Below are 14,048 nucleotides of genomic sequence, written 5' to 3'. Positions count from 1 at the left end.
TTTCACCAATGCAAATCAATACCTTCTTTATAATATGCACTGCAAGAGTAAAGTCCATAGAGTCAGTTTGTGTCAGTATTTGTTAAAAGCCTACTATATGCTAGCCACTGTGCTATATGTCACAAGCACAAAATGAGCCAAAAAATAGTCCCTGTCCTCAAAAAGCTCACAATTTAAGAGGGAGACAACAAACAAATAATTATGTATGAAGCATATAAAATTCAAACAGGAAAAAAAGAGGGAAGGCATTAGAATTAAAAGGAGTTGAGAAAGCTTCCTGTAGAAGATGGTCTTTAGCTGGGACTTAAAGGAAGCCAGGGAAACCAGAAGGTAGAGATGAAGGAGAGCATTGCAGGCAGGGGAAACAGCCAGAGAAAATGCCTGGAATTGGGGCAGTTGGGTGGTGCAGTGGATAGAGCACCAGCCCTGGAGTCAGGAGGACCTGAGTTCAAATCTGACCTCAGACCAAACACTTAACACTTACTAGCTGTGTGACCCTGGGCGAGTCACTTAACCCCAATTGCCTAAAAAAGATGCCTGGAGCTGAGATATGGAGTGTCTTGTTTGTGGAATGGCAAGGAAGCCAGTGTCACTGGAAGGTATAAAAAAAGACTAGAATGCTAGGAGAGAGTTAGAACACTAATGGTTTTGAATGCCAAATGGATGACTTTGTATTTGATCCTGGAAATAATAGGGAGCCACCAAAATTTTTTGAGTGAGGGGAGAGGGAGATGCAGGGGAAGCTGACATGATCTGACCTACACTTTAAGAAAATCACTTCAATGGCTGAATGGAGGATGGATTGTATTGAGGAGAGACTTGAGACAGGAAAACCTACCAGCAGACTATTTCAATAGTCCAGGCAAGAGTTAATGAGGGCCTGCACCACAGTCGCAAGAGTGTCAAAGGAGAGAATGGGGCTTATACAGAGATGTTGCAGAGGTGAAATCAATAGGCCTTGGCAATAACCTGGCTATGTGTGGTAAAAGACATAGAGGAATCCAGGATGACTCTTGGGTTGTAAGTCTAAGGGTCTGGGAGGATGGTGTCACCCTCTGTAGTAACAGGGAAGGTAGGAGGGCAAAGAGTTTAAAGGGAAAGATACTGAATTCAATTTTGAATATATTGGGTTTAAAATTTCTACTGGACATCCAGATGTCTGAAAGGCAATTAAAGATTAGAGGTCAGTAAAGAGATTGGTTTAAGATAGGTTTATTTGAGAATTGTCAGCATAGAGATGATAATTAAAACCATGGAAGCTATAGAGATCCCCTAATGTAATAGAATAGAGGGAGAAGAGAAAAGGACAGAGCCCTGTGGATCATCTACGGTCAGAGAGTATAGTCTAGATGAAGACCCAGCAAAGAAGAATGAGACGAGTGGTCAGATAGGCAGGAGGAAAACCAGCAAAGAGTGGATTCTCAAAAGACTAGAGAGAAGAGAGTCAATGAGGAGGAGGAGGGACCAAGTGTCAAAAGGTTCAGAGAGCAAAGGGAGATTGAAGATTAAGGAAAAGCCATTGGATTTATGTCAGGATCAAAACTTTAAGCTAACTCTTCCTGACTCTGAGGTCACCTTTCTATCCAGTAGCAAAGCTATCAGTAACCAAGGGGAAGTGGGGCACACACAAATAAGAAAACAATGTTCTAAAATATTCAGCACTGGAGATAATTTCAGTCAGCAAAATAAATGTTTCCAAAATAAGCATCCTAGTGAAAGAAAAATCAAAAGAGGAAGGAAATCTCACAGCAAAGAATTAGAATAATGAACCAAAAATTCATCTCAAAATTCAAAAATATTAAATGAATATTTTCCAGATTGAACATTCTAAATGTAATTCCTGTTTCAATTATGAAAAAGTGCTCAAAAGCAAAGAAAAATAGTTAAAGAAATAAAAGAAAAAAGTCCCCAAAACAGGAAAAATATAAAAATCCTTCATGACACCATTTGAGAGAAGTAGAACTTGGAATCATACTATGTGCCAGGGGACTGGAAGGAATAGGGGTTCCAAAAAAAAAATCTAAAAAACTCCACTCATTTTCATCGACCCCTACTATCAGCTCATTTCCTTATTAAAGTTCTCTCTGGCATCATACAGGTAATCTAGATTGTGCATTCTTATGATTGCTAAAATTTAAAGAAATCCTCTCATTAATGCACCATTCCCCCCCAACTCCCATTCAAGCATTCAAGAAGTGAGGTAGTATGTATGATTCTCTGAAATTCTAGGCAAGGCAGCTCTGCACTTGTGTTATTATGCACAAGTCATAGTGAACAAAAGAATCTGATAACTATATTGTTAAAAATATACATAGAAGGAAATTTTATAGAAACATTGAAAAGGAAGAACAGATTTCATATCAACACAATTTATAAAAGATCAACGGTGTTAGAACTCCAATTCACCCTACCTAGATATTTCAAAGTCAATTTTCAAAACTACAATCACTAGGAGATTATTTTAAGGCACTATGAAACATACCACACACCAAAAAGAAGTTAAATACACATCATATATGTCAAAAATAAGAACTGAAAGAAACTTCTACAGACTATAGCAAAAGTTACATCATAGAATTTCACCATCAAATTGATTTCCCATAATTCTTCTTAAGCATGTGTTATTAAGATAAAAAATGGTCATTTAAAAACACATGTAATTTTGATAATACTATGGTAAGAAGTGCCAACAAAAATATTCAAATGTAAAATGAACAAATTCACAAAGCTAAAGCTACATCATCAAACTAATTCATACAATAGGTTTTACATGATTGCACATATATAACCTATATCAAGTTACTTACTATCTTAGGGAGGAAGGAGGGTAGAGAGAAAGGGAGAAAATTTGGAAACCAAAATTTTATAAAAAATGAATGTTAAAAATTATCTTTACATGTAATTGGAAAAAATAAAATATTATCAAAATTTTTAAATAATTCATATAATTCATAAGAGCTTTAAAATTGTGATTAACTAGCCAATATCAAAATCACCATGGGGGATTTTTTTTAATTGTAGCATTGTTTTGATTAACAAATAACCCAGATGGTCTTGAAAGGGATAAAAAGGCAGGAATGAGAGTGAAGGGAAATGGACTGAGCCAAGATGACAAAGTAGGGGCAGGTAACCAGCCAAACTCTCCCAACAACATCCTCCAAATAACATTAAAATAATGCATCAAATTGAATTCTGGAGTGACAGAGCAAACTAAAGGTCCAGGTGAGACATTTTTCCAGACAAGACAACTTAGTAGGCTGGCGGGAGAGATCTGTGACATAGGAGTGGGGACTGTCCCAAAGCACACATGGTAGCAGCACAAATGGTAGGCTTTGGAGATGACCATGAGAGCAAGAGTAGCAACTTCAGGAGCTCTCAACCCAGAAATAGTAAGGGAATTGGACAACTTGCCAGAAAGAGATTACAGGGGATCTGTGATTGGCACTGGGTCCAGGGTTTAATGCTGGTTGGCAACTCTATTGCCCATATGCAGTTCTGGTCTTAATTCTGGAGCAGAAAGGAGCACTTGTGGTCAGCCACAAGGAATCAGGAGCCAGGGTAATAGTTTCATAGCGGAGGGGAGCACTAGCCCTTGTGACAGCTAGAGAGCAGAGGCCCTTGTCACAGTTCCAGAGCAGAAAGGAGTACTAGTACTTGTAGCTGCAGAGAAGCAAAAGTCATTCCTGGGTAAGGACCATAACACAGACCAGAAGAGCAGTGACCACACCTATCCTGAGATCACATTATCTTGGAAGTACCAAAAATGCACAGACCCCCAGAAGTAGTTCTGAAAATAGCAGCACAAAAAAGCCTGAAGCTTGGGACAGTGCCTCCCCACAAACTTTTACTTAAACTTCAAAGTCAAGAAATAGACTGGAGAAAGAAGCAAAAAACAAAAACAAAAAAAAAGAACTTGACCATAGAAATCTACTACAGTTGCAAGGAAGACAAAGAAAAAAACTCAAAAGAATAAAATAATACAAAAACAGACATAAGCAAGCCTCAAAAAAAAACTGCTAACTGGACACAAGTCCAACAAAAATTTCTGGAAAATTTTTGAGAAAAGCGTAAGAGTGGTAGAGGAAAAAGTGAGAAAAGAAATTAAAGTGATGCAAGAAAATTATGAAAAGAGAATTATTAGCTTGGTAAAAAGAGGCACAAAAAATAGTGAAGAAAATAATACCTTAAAAAACAGAATTGACCTAATGGTAAAAGAGGCACAAAAATTCACTGAAGAAAAGAATTCCTTAAAAAGCAAAATTGACCAAATGGAAGAACAGATATAAAAGCTCACTGAAGAAAATAATTCCTTAAAATTTTGAATTGGATAAGTGGAAGCTAATGACTCCATGGGATATCAAGAAACAATTTTCAAAGTAAAAAGAATGAAAAAATAGAAGAAAATGTGAAATATCTTATCAGAAAAAAAAACAGCTGACCTGGAAAATAGATTGAGGAGAGATAATTTAAAAATTATTGGACTACCTTAAATCCATGATCAAAAACAAAAATAACCTAGACATTATACTTCAAGAAATTATCTAAGAAAATTGCCCTGATACCCAGGAAACAGAAGGTAAAATAAAGAATTCACTGAAAGGCTCCTGAAAGAAATCCCAAAATGAAAACTCCCAGGAATGATACAGCCAAATTCCAGAGCTCTCATGTCAAGGAGAAAATATTATGAGCAGCCAGAAAGAAACCATTTAGATACCACGAAAGCACAGTCAGGATCACACAAACTTCAGAGATTCCATTATGAAGGAACAAAGAGTTTGGGATATGATATTCCAGAAAGCAAAGGAGTCAGGATTACAGCCAAGAATAACCTACCCAGAAATATTGAGTATAATCCTTCAGGGGAAAAAAGTAGAAATTTAATGAAATAGAGCACTTCAAGGATTCCTGATGAAAAGATCAGAACTAAATAGAAAATTTGATATCCAAACACAAGACTTAAGAGAAGCATAAAAAGGTGAACATGCTTTATCATTATTAGGGCAGTTTAAAAATATATATACAAAGACAGAGGGCATGAATGTGAGTCAATTATGTTGGCATGATTTCCAAAAAAAATGAAGGTATGAGAAAGAGAGATACACTAGAACAGGGTGGAAGGGAGAGGAATAATGGGGAAAATAATTTCAAAAAAAAAGGCATGTAAGGAAGATCCTTCATAGTTAAGGGAGAAATAGGGGAACATGGAGAGTAACACTTGAACCTCACTCTCAGGGGAATTGGTTCAAAGAGGGAATATAAGAGGTGTGTGTGTGTGTATGTGTGTGTGTATATACACACAAACACATATGAATATATAATATATGTGTATGTATGCACACATGTGTGTATGTGTATATATGTATATGTGTGTATACATACATACACACACATATATACATACACATATTCAGTTGGTTGGAGAAATCTGTCTTACCCAAAAGGGAAGTAGGAGGGAAAGGGGATAAGAGAAGGGAGGAGTGATAAAAGGGAGGGTCAATTAGGGGAGGCAGTGATCAAAAGCAAATCACACACTCTTCAGGAGGGACAGGGTACAAAAAGAGAGAGATTAAACAGAGGGAAATAGGATGGAGGGAAATACAGTTAGTATTCATAACTGTGAATGGGAATGGGATGAGCTCACCTATAAAATGAAAGCAAGTAGCAGAATGGATTAGAAACCAGAATTCAACAATATGGTTTTTCACAAGAGACACACTTTAAACAAAAAACAAAAAACGAAAAAAAAACCGCATACCTAGAGTTAAAACAAAGAGCTAGAGCAGAATTTATTTTTGCTTCAGTTGAAATAAAAAAGGCAGGAGTAGCAATCATGATCTCAGACTAAGCAGAAGCAAAAATGGACCTAATTTAAAAGGGTAAACAGGGAAACTATATTTTGCTAAAATGTACCAGAAACCAAGTTTCTCTGAAAAAAGGCCTCATTTCCCAATATGTAGGGAACTGAGTCAAATTTATAAAAATATGAGCCTTTCCCCAATTGATAAATGGTCAAGTGATATGAACAAGCAGTTTTCAGAAGATATCGAAGCTATTCAGTCATATTCTATATCTGTAAATATCTATAAATCTATATCTACATAATTATATATCACTATTTATTAGAGAAATGCAAATTAAACCAATTCTGAGGTACTTCTTCACACCTATCAGAAATGATACATGCTGGAAAGGATGGGGGGAAATAGGTAACTAATGAATTGTTGGTAGAGTTGGAAACTGGTCCAACCATTCTGGAGAACAATTTGGAATTATGCCCAAAGAACTATAAGACTATGCATATCCTTTAAACCAGCAATACTGCTACAATTTCAGTATCCCAAAAATACTTATAGTAGCTCTTTTTCTGGTGGCAAAGAATTTGAAATTGAGAGGATGTCCATCAATTAGGGAATGGCTGCAGAAGTTGTGGTATGTGATTATGATGGAGCACTATTGTGCTATAAGAAATGACAAGTGGAATGATTTCAGAAAAACCTGGAAAGACCTATATGAGCCATTACAAAGTGAAGTGAGTAGAATGAAGAGATCGTTGTACACAGTAACAGCAATATTATAAGGCTGATCAACTATGAAGGACTTAGCTACTGTGATCAATACCATGATCCAAGGCAGTTCCAAAAGACTCATGATGAAAATTGCTATCCACCTCTAAAGAGAGAACTAATGTACTCTGAGTGCAAATAGAAGTATAATTTTTTCACTTTCTATTTTTCTCGCTTTTTGTGACATTGCCAATATGGAAACGTTTTGCATGATTTCACGTATGTCATGGGTATCATATTGTTTACCTTATCAGTGGGCAGGGGAGGGACTGGAGAGAGGGAGAGAATTTGGGACTCAAATTTTTCTTAAATGTTAAAAATAAATAACATTTTTAAAAATTTTAAGGTGAAGGAAAATATAAATTGATTATATGCCTCACAAATAAAGAATGAGAAAGAAAAAGCAAGGATATAATGATGGGGTGAGAAAGTTGTCAAATCCACAGCAATATACCTTAAACAGGTGGGCAAAGAAGTCAAGTTTCTTGCAACACTTGTGGAGTTAATAGTATAAAATATAATTCCTATGTTTCATGCCCTGAAAGAATGTGTATGTGTAAAGCTTGCAGAGGAAGCCTTTCCCATCCCTTAATTCTAGTGTTTTTCTTTTGTTGAATATCTCCAATTTATTCTGTATATAACATATTTGTAAATAGAAGCTTTGATCTTCTCTCACCCTTAGGTTTTGAGCTCCTTTAAGGCATAGACTCTTTGCCTTTTTCTATTCCCAGCACTAAGCATTGTGCCTTAACAAAAGTTTATAAAATGACTAAGAATAATTATATTCTCTTCAGGGAAAATGAAAAATTAATATTGAACATACCAAAATTGAATTCTTTTATAAAAATAGCTAATAGAGAAATTAAAAATATAAACCAACAAAATTTTTACTATAAGGAAAACAACTATCACAGAATCATACTAAGAAATTTAACTTGAGATGATGGACTAAAATTACCCAGTGTTGTTGTTATTCAGTCATTCAGTTGTATCTGACTCTTTGTGACCCCATGGACCATAGCGCACAAAGCCCTTCTATCCTCCACTATCTCTCAAGTCTGTCCAAATTCATGTTTTTTGTTTCCATGACACTGTCTATCCATCTTATCCTCTGCCATCTCCTTTTCCTTTTGCCTTCAATCTTTCCCAACACCAGAGTTTTTTCCAATAAGTCTTATCTTCTCGTTATGTGACCAAAGTATTTAAGCTTCAGCATTTAATATTCCTGTAAATAACCTGAATTAATTTCTTTAACTATTGATTGATGTGATCGCCTTGCTGTCCAAGTAATTCTCAAAAGTCATTTCTAGTGGCAGCTAGGTGGCGCAGTGGATAGAGCACCGGCCCTGAAGTCAGGAGGACCTGAGTTCAAATCCGACATCAGACAGAGCACTTGACACTTACTAGCTGTGTGACCCTGGGCAAGTCACTTAACCCCAACTGCCTAAGCAAAAAAAAAAAAGTCATTTTCAGCAACTCAATGCAGATGTGTCAATTCTGTGGTGCTCAGCTTTCTTTATAATCCAACTCTTGTAGCCATGCATTGCTACTGAAAATAAACATAGCTTTGACTATATGAACCTTTGTTGGCAAGGTGACGCCTCTGTTTTTAGTATGTTATTCAGATTTGCCATAGCTTTCCAGCCAAGAAGCAAATATAATTGCATGGCTGCATTCACCATCTGTAGTGATCTTTGAGCCCAAGAATATAAAATCTGACACTACTTCCAGTTCCTGCCACTCAATTTTCCAGAAAATGATGGGGCCAGTTGCCAAGATCCTAGTTCTGGTTTTTTTTTTTATGTTAAGCTACAAGCCCCCTTTTGCACTCTCATCTTTCACCTTCTTCAAGAGGCTAGAATTCTAGGGTACAAATCAAAATATACTTGGCTGTCTTTTATTTAGTTAGCTTAAAATCAAAGTTGGAATTGTCCCTAAGTTCCTACTACTTCATCAAGCATTTCCTCATCATTAGTCTACATTGCTTAGCTCCACAACCACCCCCTATACCTCCTAAAAGATAAAATTATCAACATAGAAAGGTAAAAATACACAGCTATTGACACAGTGGGAACTTCAGTTGGTGGCAAAATACTTGAAAAGGTCCATTGAAACAAAGTCATCATTCTTTAACAAGCTTAGCGATTTGCATCAAGAATTCATGATGTATGTGCTCCTTTTTAGCAGGTGGTTGACAGTATCCCAAGAAAAAAAAAGAAAACCCTCCTATTTCTCCTTCTCTTCAGCCCCACCCACATTCTCTGCCCTGTCTTTGTTTTCTCATTTTCAAAGTTTGAAAATTTCATTATGTAAAAGTCAATTTTATTGCTGCTCTTATTGAGTCCTAATGTAGTGATGACAATGAATGAAAATGATTCATTTCTTAGAGATGTTTCTGAGGCAATCTATTCATTTCTCTTGTGTAAGATTTCTTAGAATTTCCTAGGGAGTTGCTGTTTGTTGTTCATCCTTTATTTTTGAAGAAGATCAATGACATCACAATATTAGGGTAAAATAGTGGATGATGGGTGATATCTTGACCTGCACAGGAATTGGATTCAAGTGTACAGAGTCATAAACCTTAGTCTCTCTTCCAGAGTCAACTAATTCCAGTGGCAAGTTGTCAAGATGACTGGCAAAGGCCTAGAATATAGTGGATGACCTAGGCAACTTTAATGTCTGACCAAGCTCTAAGCACTCCACAGTGCCTGATTCAGCTGTCTTCATGACCAATGGAACAAATTGTTCTCATCCACCTATCTGCCCAGGGAAGTCTTAACATACTCGGAATAGATATCCCCCTAGCATGCCACCAGGTTTGAAGCCTATTTGTTACCCTCAAACTGCTTTAGCCTGTCTGCAGAGATGGTTTTACAGGGGTGTGGTGGCTGCAAATGCTATAGCTTCTTGGAGTCACATAAGAAAATTGGGTGATAGGTGAACACCAAAGGTAGATGAGTCACCCTGAAAAGGACTCAACAAGTCCTCACATCAGAAGTGCTAGTCCTCCAGTTACACTTGGTTTCTGTCCCTGCATAGTTGTGTATTTCTAGTGGCACCATTATTGACTTCTATAATCTATATGCTATCAAATGTTTTCACTGTATTGAAGTTGGCTGAGGTATTGGAGGGATGAAGGAAACTATTTCCTTAGTTGGGCCTAATAGCAGAAATTATGAATCTGCCATAAAAATTGATGCACATAATGGTGTGCATTAAAGATCTAAGAAGAAATACCCATTTCTTAGAAGAGGTAAGTTGAGATACAAAAACTAGATCCTTATTTATCTCAAATAGGTGAGTGGTCAAGTTTATGCAACATTTGTGGTGTTAATAGTATAAAATATAATTCATAGTATAATCCATTTAGCTGGTTTGCAAATATATGCTATTGGACATACAGATATAAATCATAAGATCCAGGATTTAGAATTGAAAGGGACCTTATAAGGGAGGATTCAAACCCAGGTCCTCTGATTCCAAGGTCAGCATTCATTCTGTTACACCAGGATGCCTCTATCTCAGATGAACATAAATCCATTACTATTAGTGAGAAATCAGTACAAAGGTGTAGAAGATCTACTGACAGTGTATTAGCATCAGCATCAGTGTTATCACTACAAAAGTGGTACAAATCAAGAATAAACCTGATTACATAAATGAATGATGTTTATTAGGAGACAAACACAAAAGTCCTGATGATCATAAGAACATTTAAGAATAAGAGGAAGAAATACAATGTAAATAGAATAAAGAAATTGGAAACAATTTTAGAACCAAAGAATGTTTGAAAGTTGCAATGATTGAAGCTTTAACAGTTTGACAGTTAGAGATGTTTCTGAGGCAATCTATTCAGTTCACAAACCATAAATATGACAACATATTTGCTACAAGGCTTATTGAATATCTCTATAGAAGGATTAGAACTGTCTCCATGTGGTTCCCTCCATCAATGGACAAAGTGGCTAAATAGAGAGTATTCGGGATGCGACAGGACAGGGAATTTACAGGCAAAGGAATTCATTACAAAGAGAACCATAGAAGGATTTTGACTTGGCTAGCAGCAGTAACAAAATGATAACAATACTCTTCAGCAGCTAGGTGGTATGAAGTTGATCGATTGTCTGCAAGCTAGTCAAAAGATGATGAAGTAAAAGTTAAGTAGCAGATAGCAATATTAGTCCATCAAATAGATGCAGAAACTATGAGCAAGAGAATGACCATAGGAAAGCAAGTAGGTTGGAAACCAGGTTTTGGGAAAGAAGATGGTAAGCAGAAACTAGAAACATGACAGGTTGTTGGACAGCAAATCAATCAGCAGCAGGAGGGTTGACAGCAACTAGAGACACAAGCGGCTGGATGGCAGCAAGTTGTTCTGCAGCAAGTGGTTTCACAAGTGGGACGGCAGCATCTGGACACACAGCAAGTGGGGTGGCAACAGGTTGTCCAGCAGCAGGGGGGCTGGCAGCAAGGTATACAACAGCTGGACCCAGAGCAGGCTGGATGACAGCAAGGTTGGCAACAGTGGGACACACAACATTTGGGCCTGCAACAAGTTGTTTTGCAGCAAACTGTTCTGCAGCATGTTGGCTGGCAGCAGGTGGGAGCACAGCAGCAGGAGCTCACCATGGTCCTGGTTATGGAAGTTTCTATTGAGTTTCAGTAGAAAAGTATTCAGAAAAAGCCCTCCCACTCTAGGGCTTTTTATACATAACCTCAGTAGCTGAGCGTGGGTCAAAGGACAGAGCCCTTCCTTGTTATTGTTTATGCCATGTTCTTTGATCAAACAAGATCACTCCTGACTAAGAGTTAGTATAATTCTTATTAGAATAAATGACTTTTTGGCTCCTGCATTTGAACTCATCCAATCCAATCTTTCCTCAAGAGTTAGAAAGTCCATCTTCAAAGATGTTTTCACTATCATGAAAGCATCTATTATCATGCTTCAAGACATCATATGATAACTTAATCATTCTAAAAGGGGCGTGACCCTAGATAGAAGATAAACTAACCTCTTCATGCTATAGCTGAGGAAACACAAAGAGGTTCAATGATTTCACCAAAGGCATACAGGTGATAAGAAGGACAAGGATGGGAAATCAGGTCATCCTGCTCTAAAATGTATAACATTCTCATTGCACCATGAAGGTTCACTCTCTCCCCAGCTCTTGTTCTATCCCTATTTTAAATTGGTTATGTAAAATAGGATCCTAACAATAGTAAGTTTGCAATTTTGACCCTATAGTTAAATATAGTAGAAAGAACTTGGAATTTGAAGTCACAAAATCATCTGAGTCACTTATTCACTGAATGATTTTGAACAAGTCACATGACATCTCTAAAAATCCATTTCCTTACCTACAACCTGAGAATATTAAAACCTGTCTTTTAGGTTTAAGGAATTTTTGTCAGCATTTAGTTATTTAACCATGTAAATGAAAATTTATTTTATGAAAAAATATCAATTAGTATTATTGTTCAACTTCACACACACACAAAAAAATTTCTACTCAAAGCCAGACTGCATCTCATTTCCTGGCAATTTTATTTCAAGTGCATTAGATTAGAAATCAAACTTCATTTTTCTTATTGGATAATATAACATACCACTGTATGCATACAGCATGCCTGGAGCATACTGTCAGTACTTTAGGGATGACAACCTATTAAGAGTAAGAACAAGATTGAATAAGCTTGTGCCTGATACTGTGCATTCTCAGTCAACCAGTTACTAGAGGATTGAGCCTCTGCCCAAATAAGTATCAACTACTACCAAGGTTTTGTCAATTTCCTGCTGTACACATGGCAAGAAGTTATCAGTAAAGGAGTTATCAGTTATCCCTACCATTTTTGTCTTTTATCATGCCCATTTTTACATGAAACTTTCCCTTGATATCTCTAATTTTTAAAAGAAATCTCATCTTTCCCATTCTATTGTTTTCTTCTATAATTTTGCATTACTAATTTAAGAAAACCTTTTCATCTCTTCTTGCCATTTCTTAGGGGACATATATATACATATGTATACATATATGTATACATATATATATATACTTTTCAACCCTGTTTACAGTACCAATCAATAAAATCTTATAGCAATTGAGAATAAATAAATAAAACCTTTTACCCAGAGAGGTAGGGTAAAGGAAGGAGGTATTATTCAAACGAGAAAGGGGAAGTAATACAATTGGCAGATTTATTATATGACTGAGAAAACATTCCTATTCAAAAATAGGAAAGAAGAGTATGTTACTAAATACATTTAGAGCTATTAAAGAGATTTGTTTTAAGATTGAGTTGAGATAACCATTAAGAAAAAGTTACAGGCATTTCTTATCTCAGACAAGAAATAGTCTTACATTAGTGGATATCTACTGTTTCCTTGTATAGTTTGCTACATTTTATTTCTCCTTCATCACTGTGTTTGTCATTTCTAACAGTACAATAACAGTTCGTGACATTCATGTACCACTATTTGTTTAGCCATTCCCTAATCAGTAAGTATCTATTTTGTTTTCAGTTCATTACTATCAAAAAGTGTTGCCATAAATATTAGGGTGTATTGGGGGCCTTTCTTGTAGTGGAATATTTGAGTTGAAGTGTATAGGCATTTTATTCACTTTTGTCTTACAATTCCAAATTGCTTTCCAAAATGGTTGCATCAATTCACAATTCCACCGGTGATGCTCTTTTTCCAAAACCCAGGTGGAAGACTGAATTAAATGTGGATGAGATAATGGGAAGTGGGGTTTGGGAAGGGTATTGCTTATACTTAGGTATTTAGGGATTCATTATCACAGGTATAGGGAGAGGAAGAGGAGAGTTGAATTTCTTGGTCACAGGGATTGAGTCCTGGAAGAAAATTGATTCCTGGAAGAGAGAATATTCGGATCATCTTGCACTTGATTGTTTCTGCATAAGGCAGAAGGTTCCATGTCTTCACTCCACCTCTTTGTGGATTGTTCTTACCCCCAGGAAGTACTCTAGAGGGGTTTCAAAGGGCTCCACTGTCTATTCCACCTAGACAGAGATGTGAATGATAGAATCAGAATCCAGACAGAATGTAACAGGCTCAAAGGATTGGATCTAATAAAATAAGATTTTATAGAGATAAAAGTAAAGCCCTTTTGTTTCTATATCAATAGATGGAAGCAATCAGGCAAAGTAGGAAGGAGAATAAGAAAACAATGAAGAAACTAGAGAACAATATTATAAGGAAACGACATTGAGAAATTGCAAAGATTTGGGACTGAGGAATTAGTTCTTAGGGCAAATTAGTGAGAGTGTTAGTACAAAGGAATAACTCCCATTGTCTGTTGCCAGGCTGGTTTGTTGTCTTGATGCAAAGATTAAAGTTGAATCTAGGGAGTATCTTCCATGAGTAGATAGCTCATAGTGGCTAAGCAGGCTCTGGGATCCAAAGGAGAATGGCCAAATGTCAGGGCCTTGGCCAACTGGAGCAATAAAACAAACCCAGGATGCTTT

The 14,048-nt window shown here is 36.6% G+C and overlaps 1 protein-coding gene across 1 annotated transcript in view; it reads right to left on the bottom strand.

Annotated features, from left to right (window-relative positions):
* Positions 1 to 11,192, bottom strand: part of LOC114049146 (keratin-associated protein 4-12-like) — a 30,476-nt gene extending 19,284 nt beyond the window's left edge. Inside the window, exon 1 of the mRNA XM_027870320.1 lies at positions 10,880 to 11,192. Coding sequence (XP_027726121.1) covers positions 10,880 to 11,192 — 313 coding nt within the window. The remainder of the gene's footprint in view (positions 1 to 10,879) is intronic.
* Positions 11,193 to 14,048: the final 2,856 nt, after the last annotated feature.

This window comes from Vombatus ursinus, unplaced genomic scaffold (assembly GCF_900497805.2).
Source record: "Vombatus ursinus unplaced genomic scaffold, bare-nosed wombat genome assembly UNPS02014797.1, whole genome shotgun sequence".
Taxonomy (NCBI): domain Eukaryota; kingdom Metazoa; phylum Chordata; class Mammalia; order Diprotodontia; family Vombatidae; genus Vombatus; species Vombatus ursinus.
The sequence above is the reverse complement of the archived record's forward strand: the minus strand, read 5'-3'. Positions and strand labels throughout refer to the sequence as shown.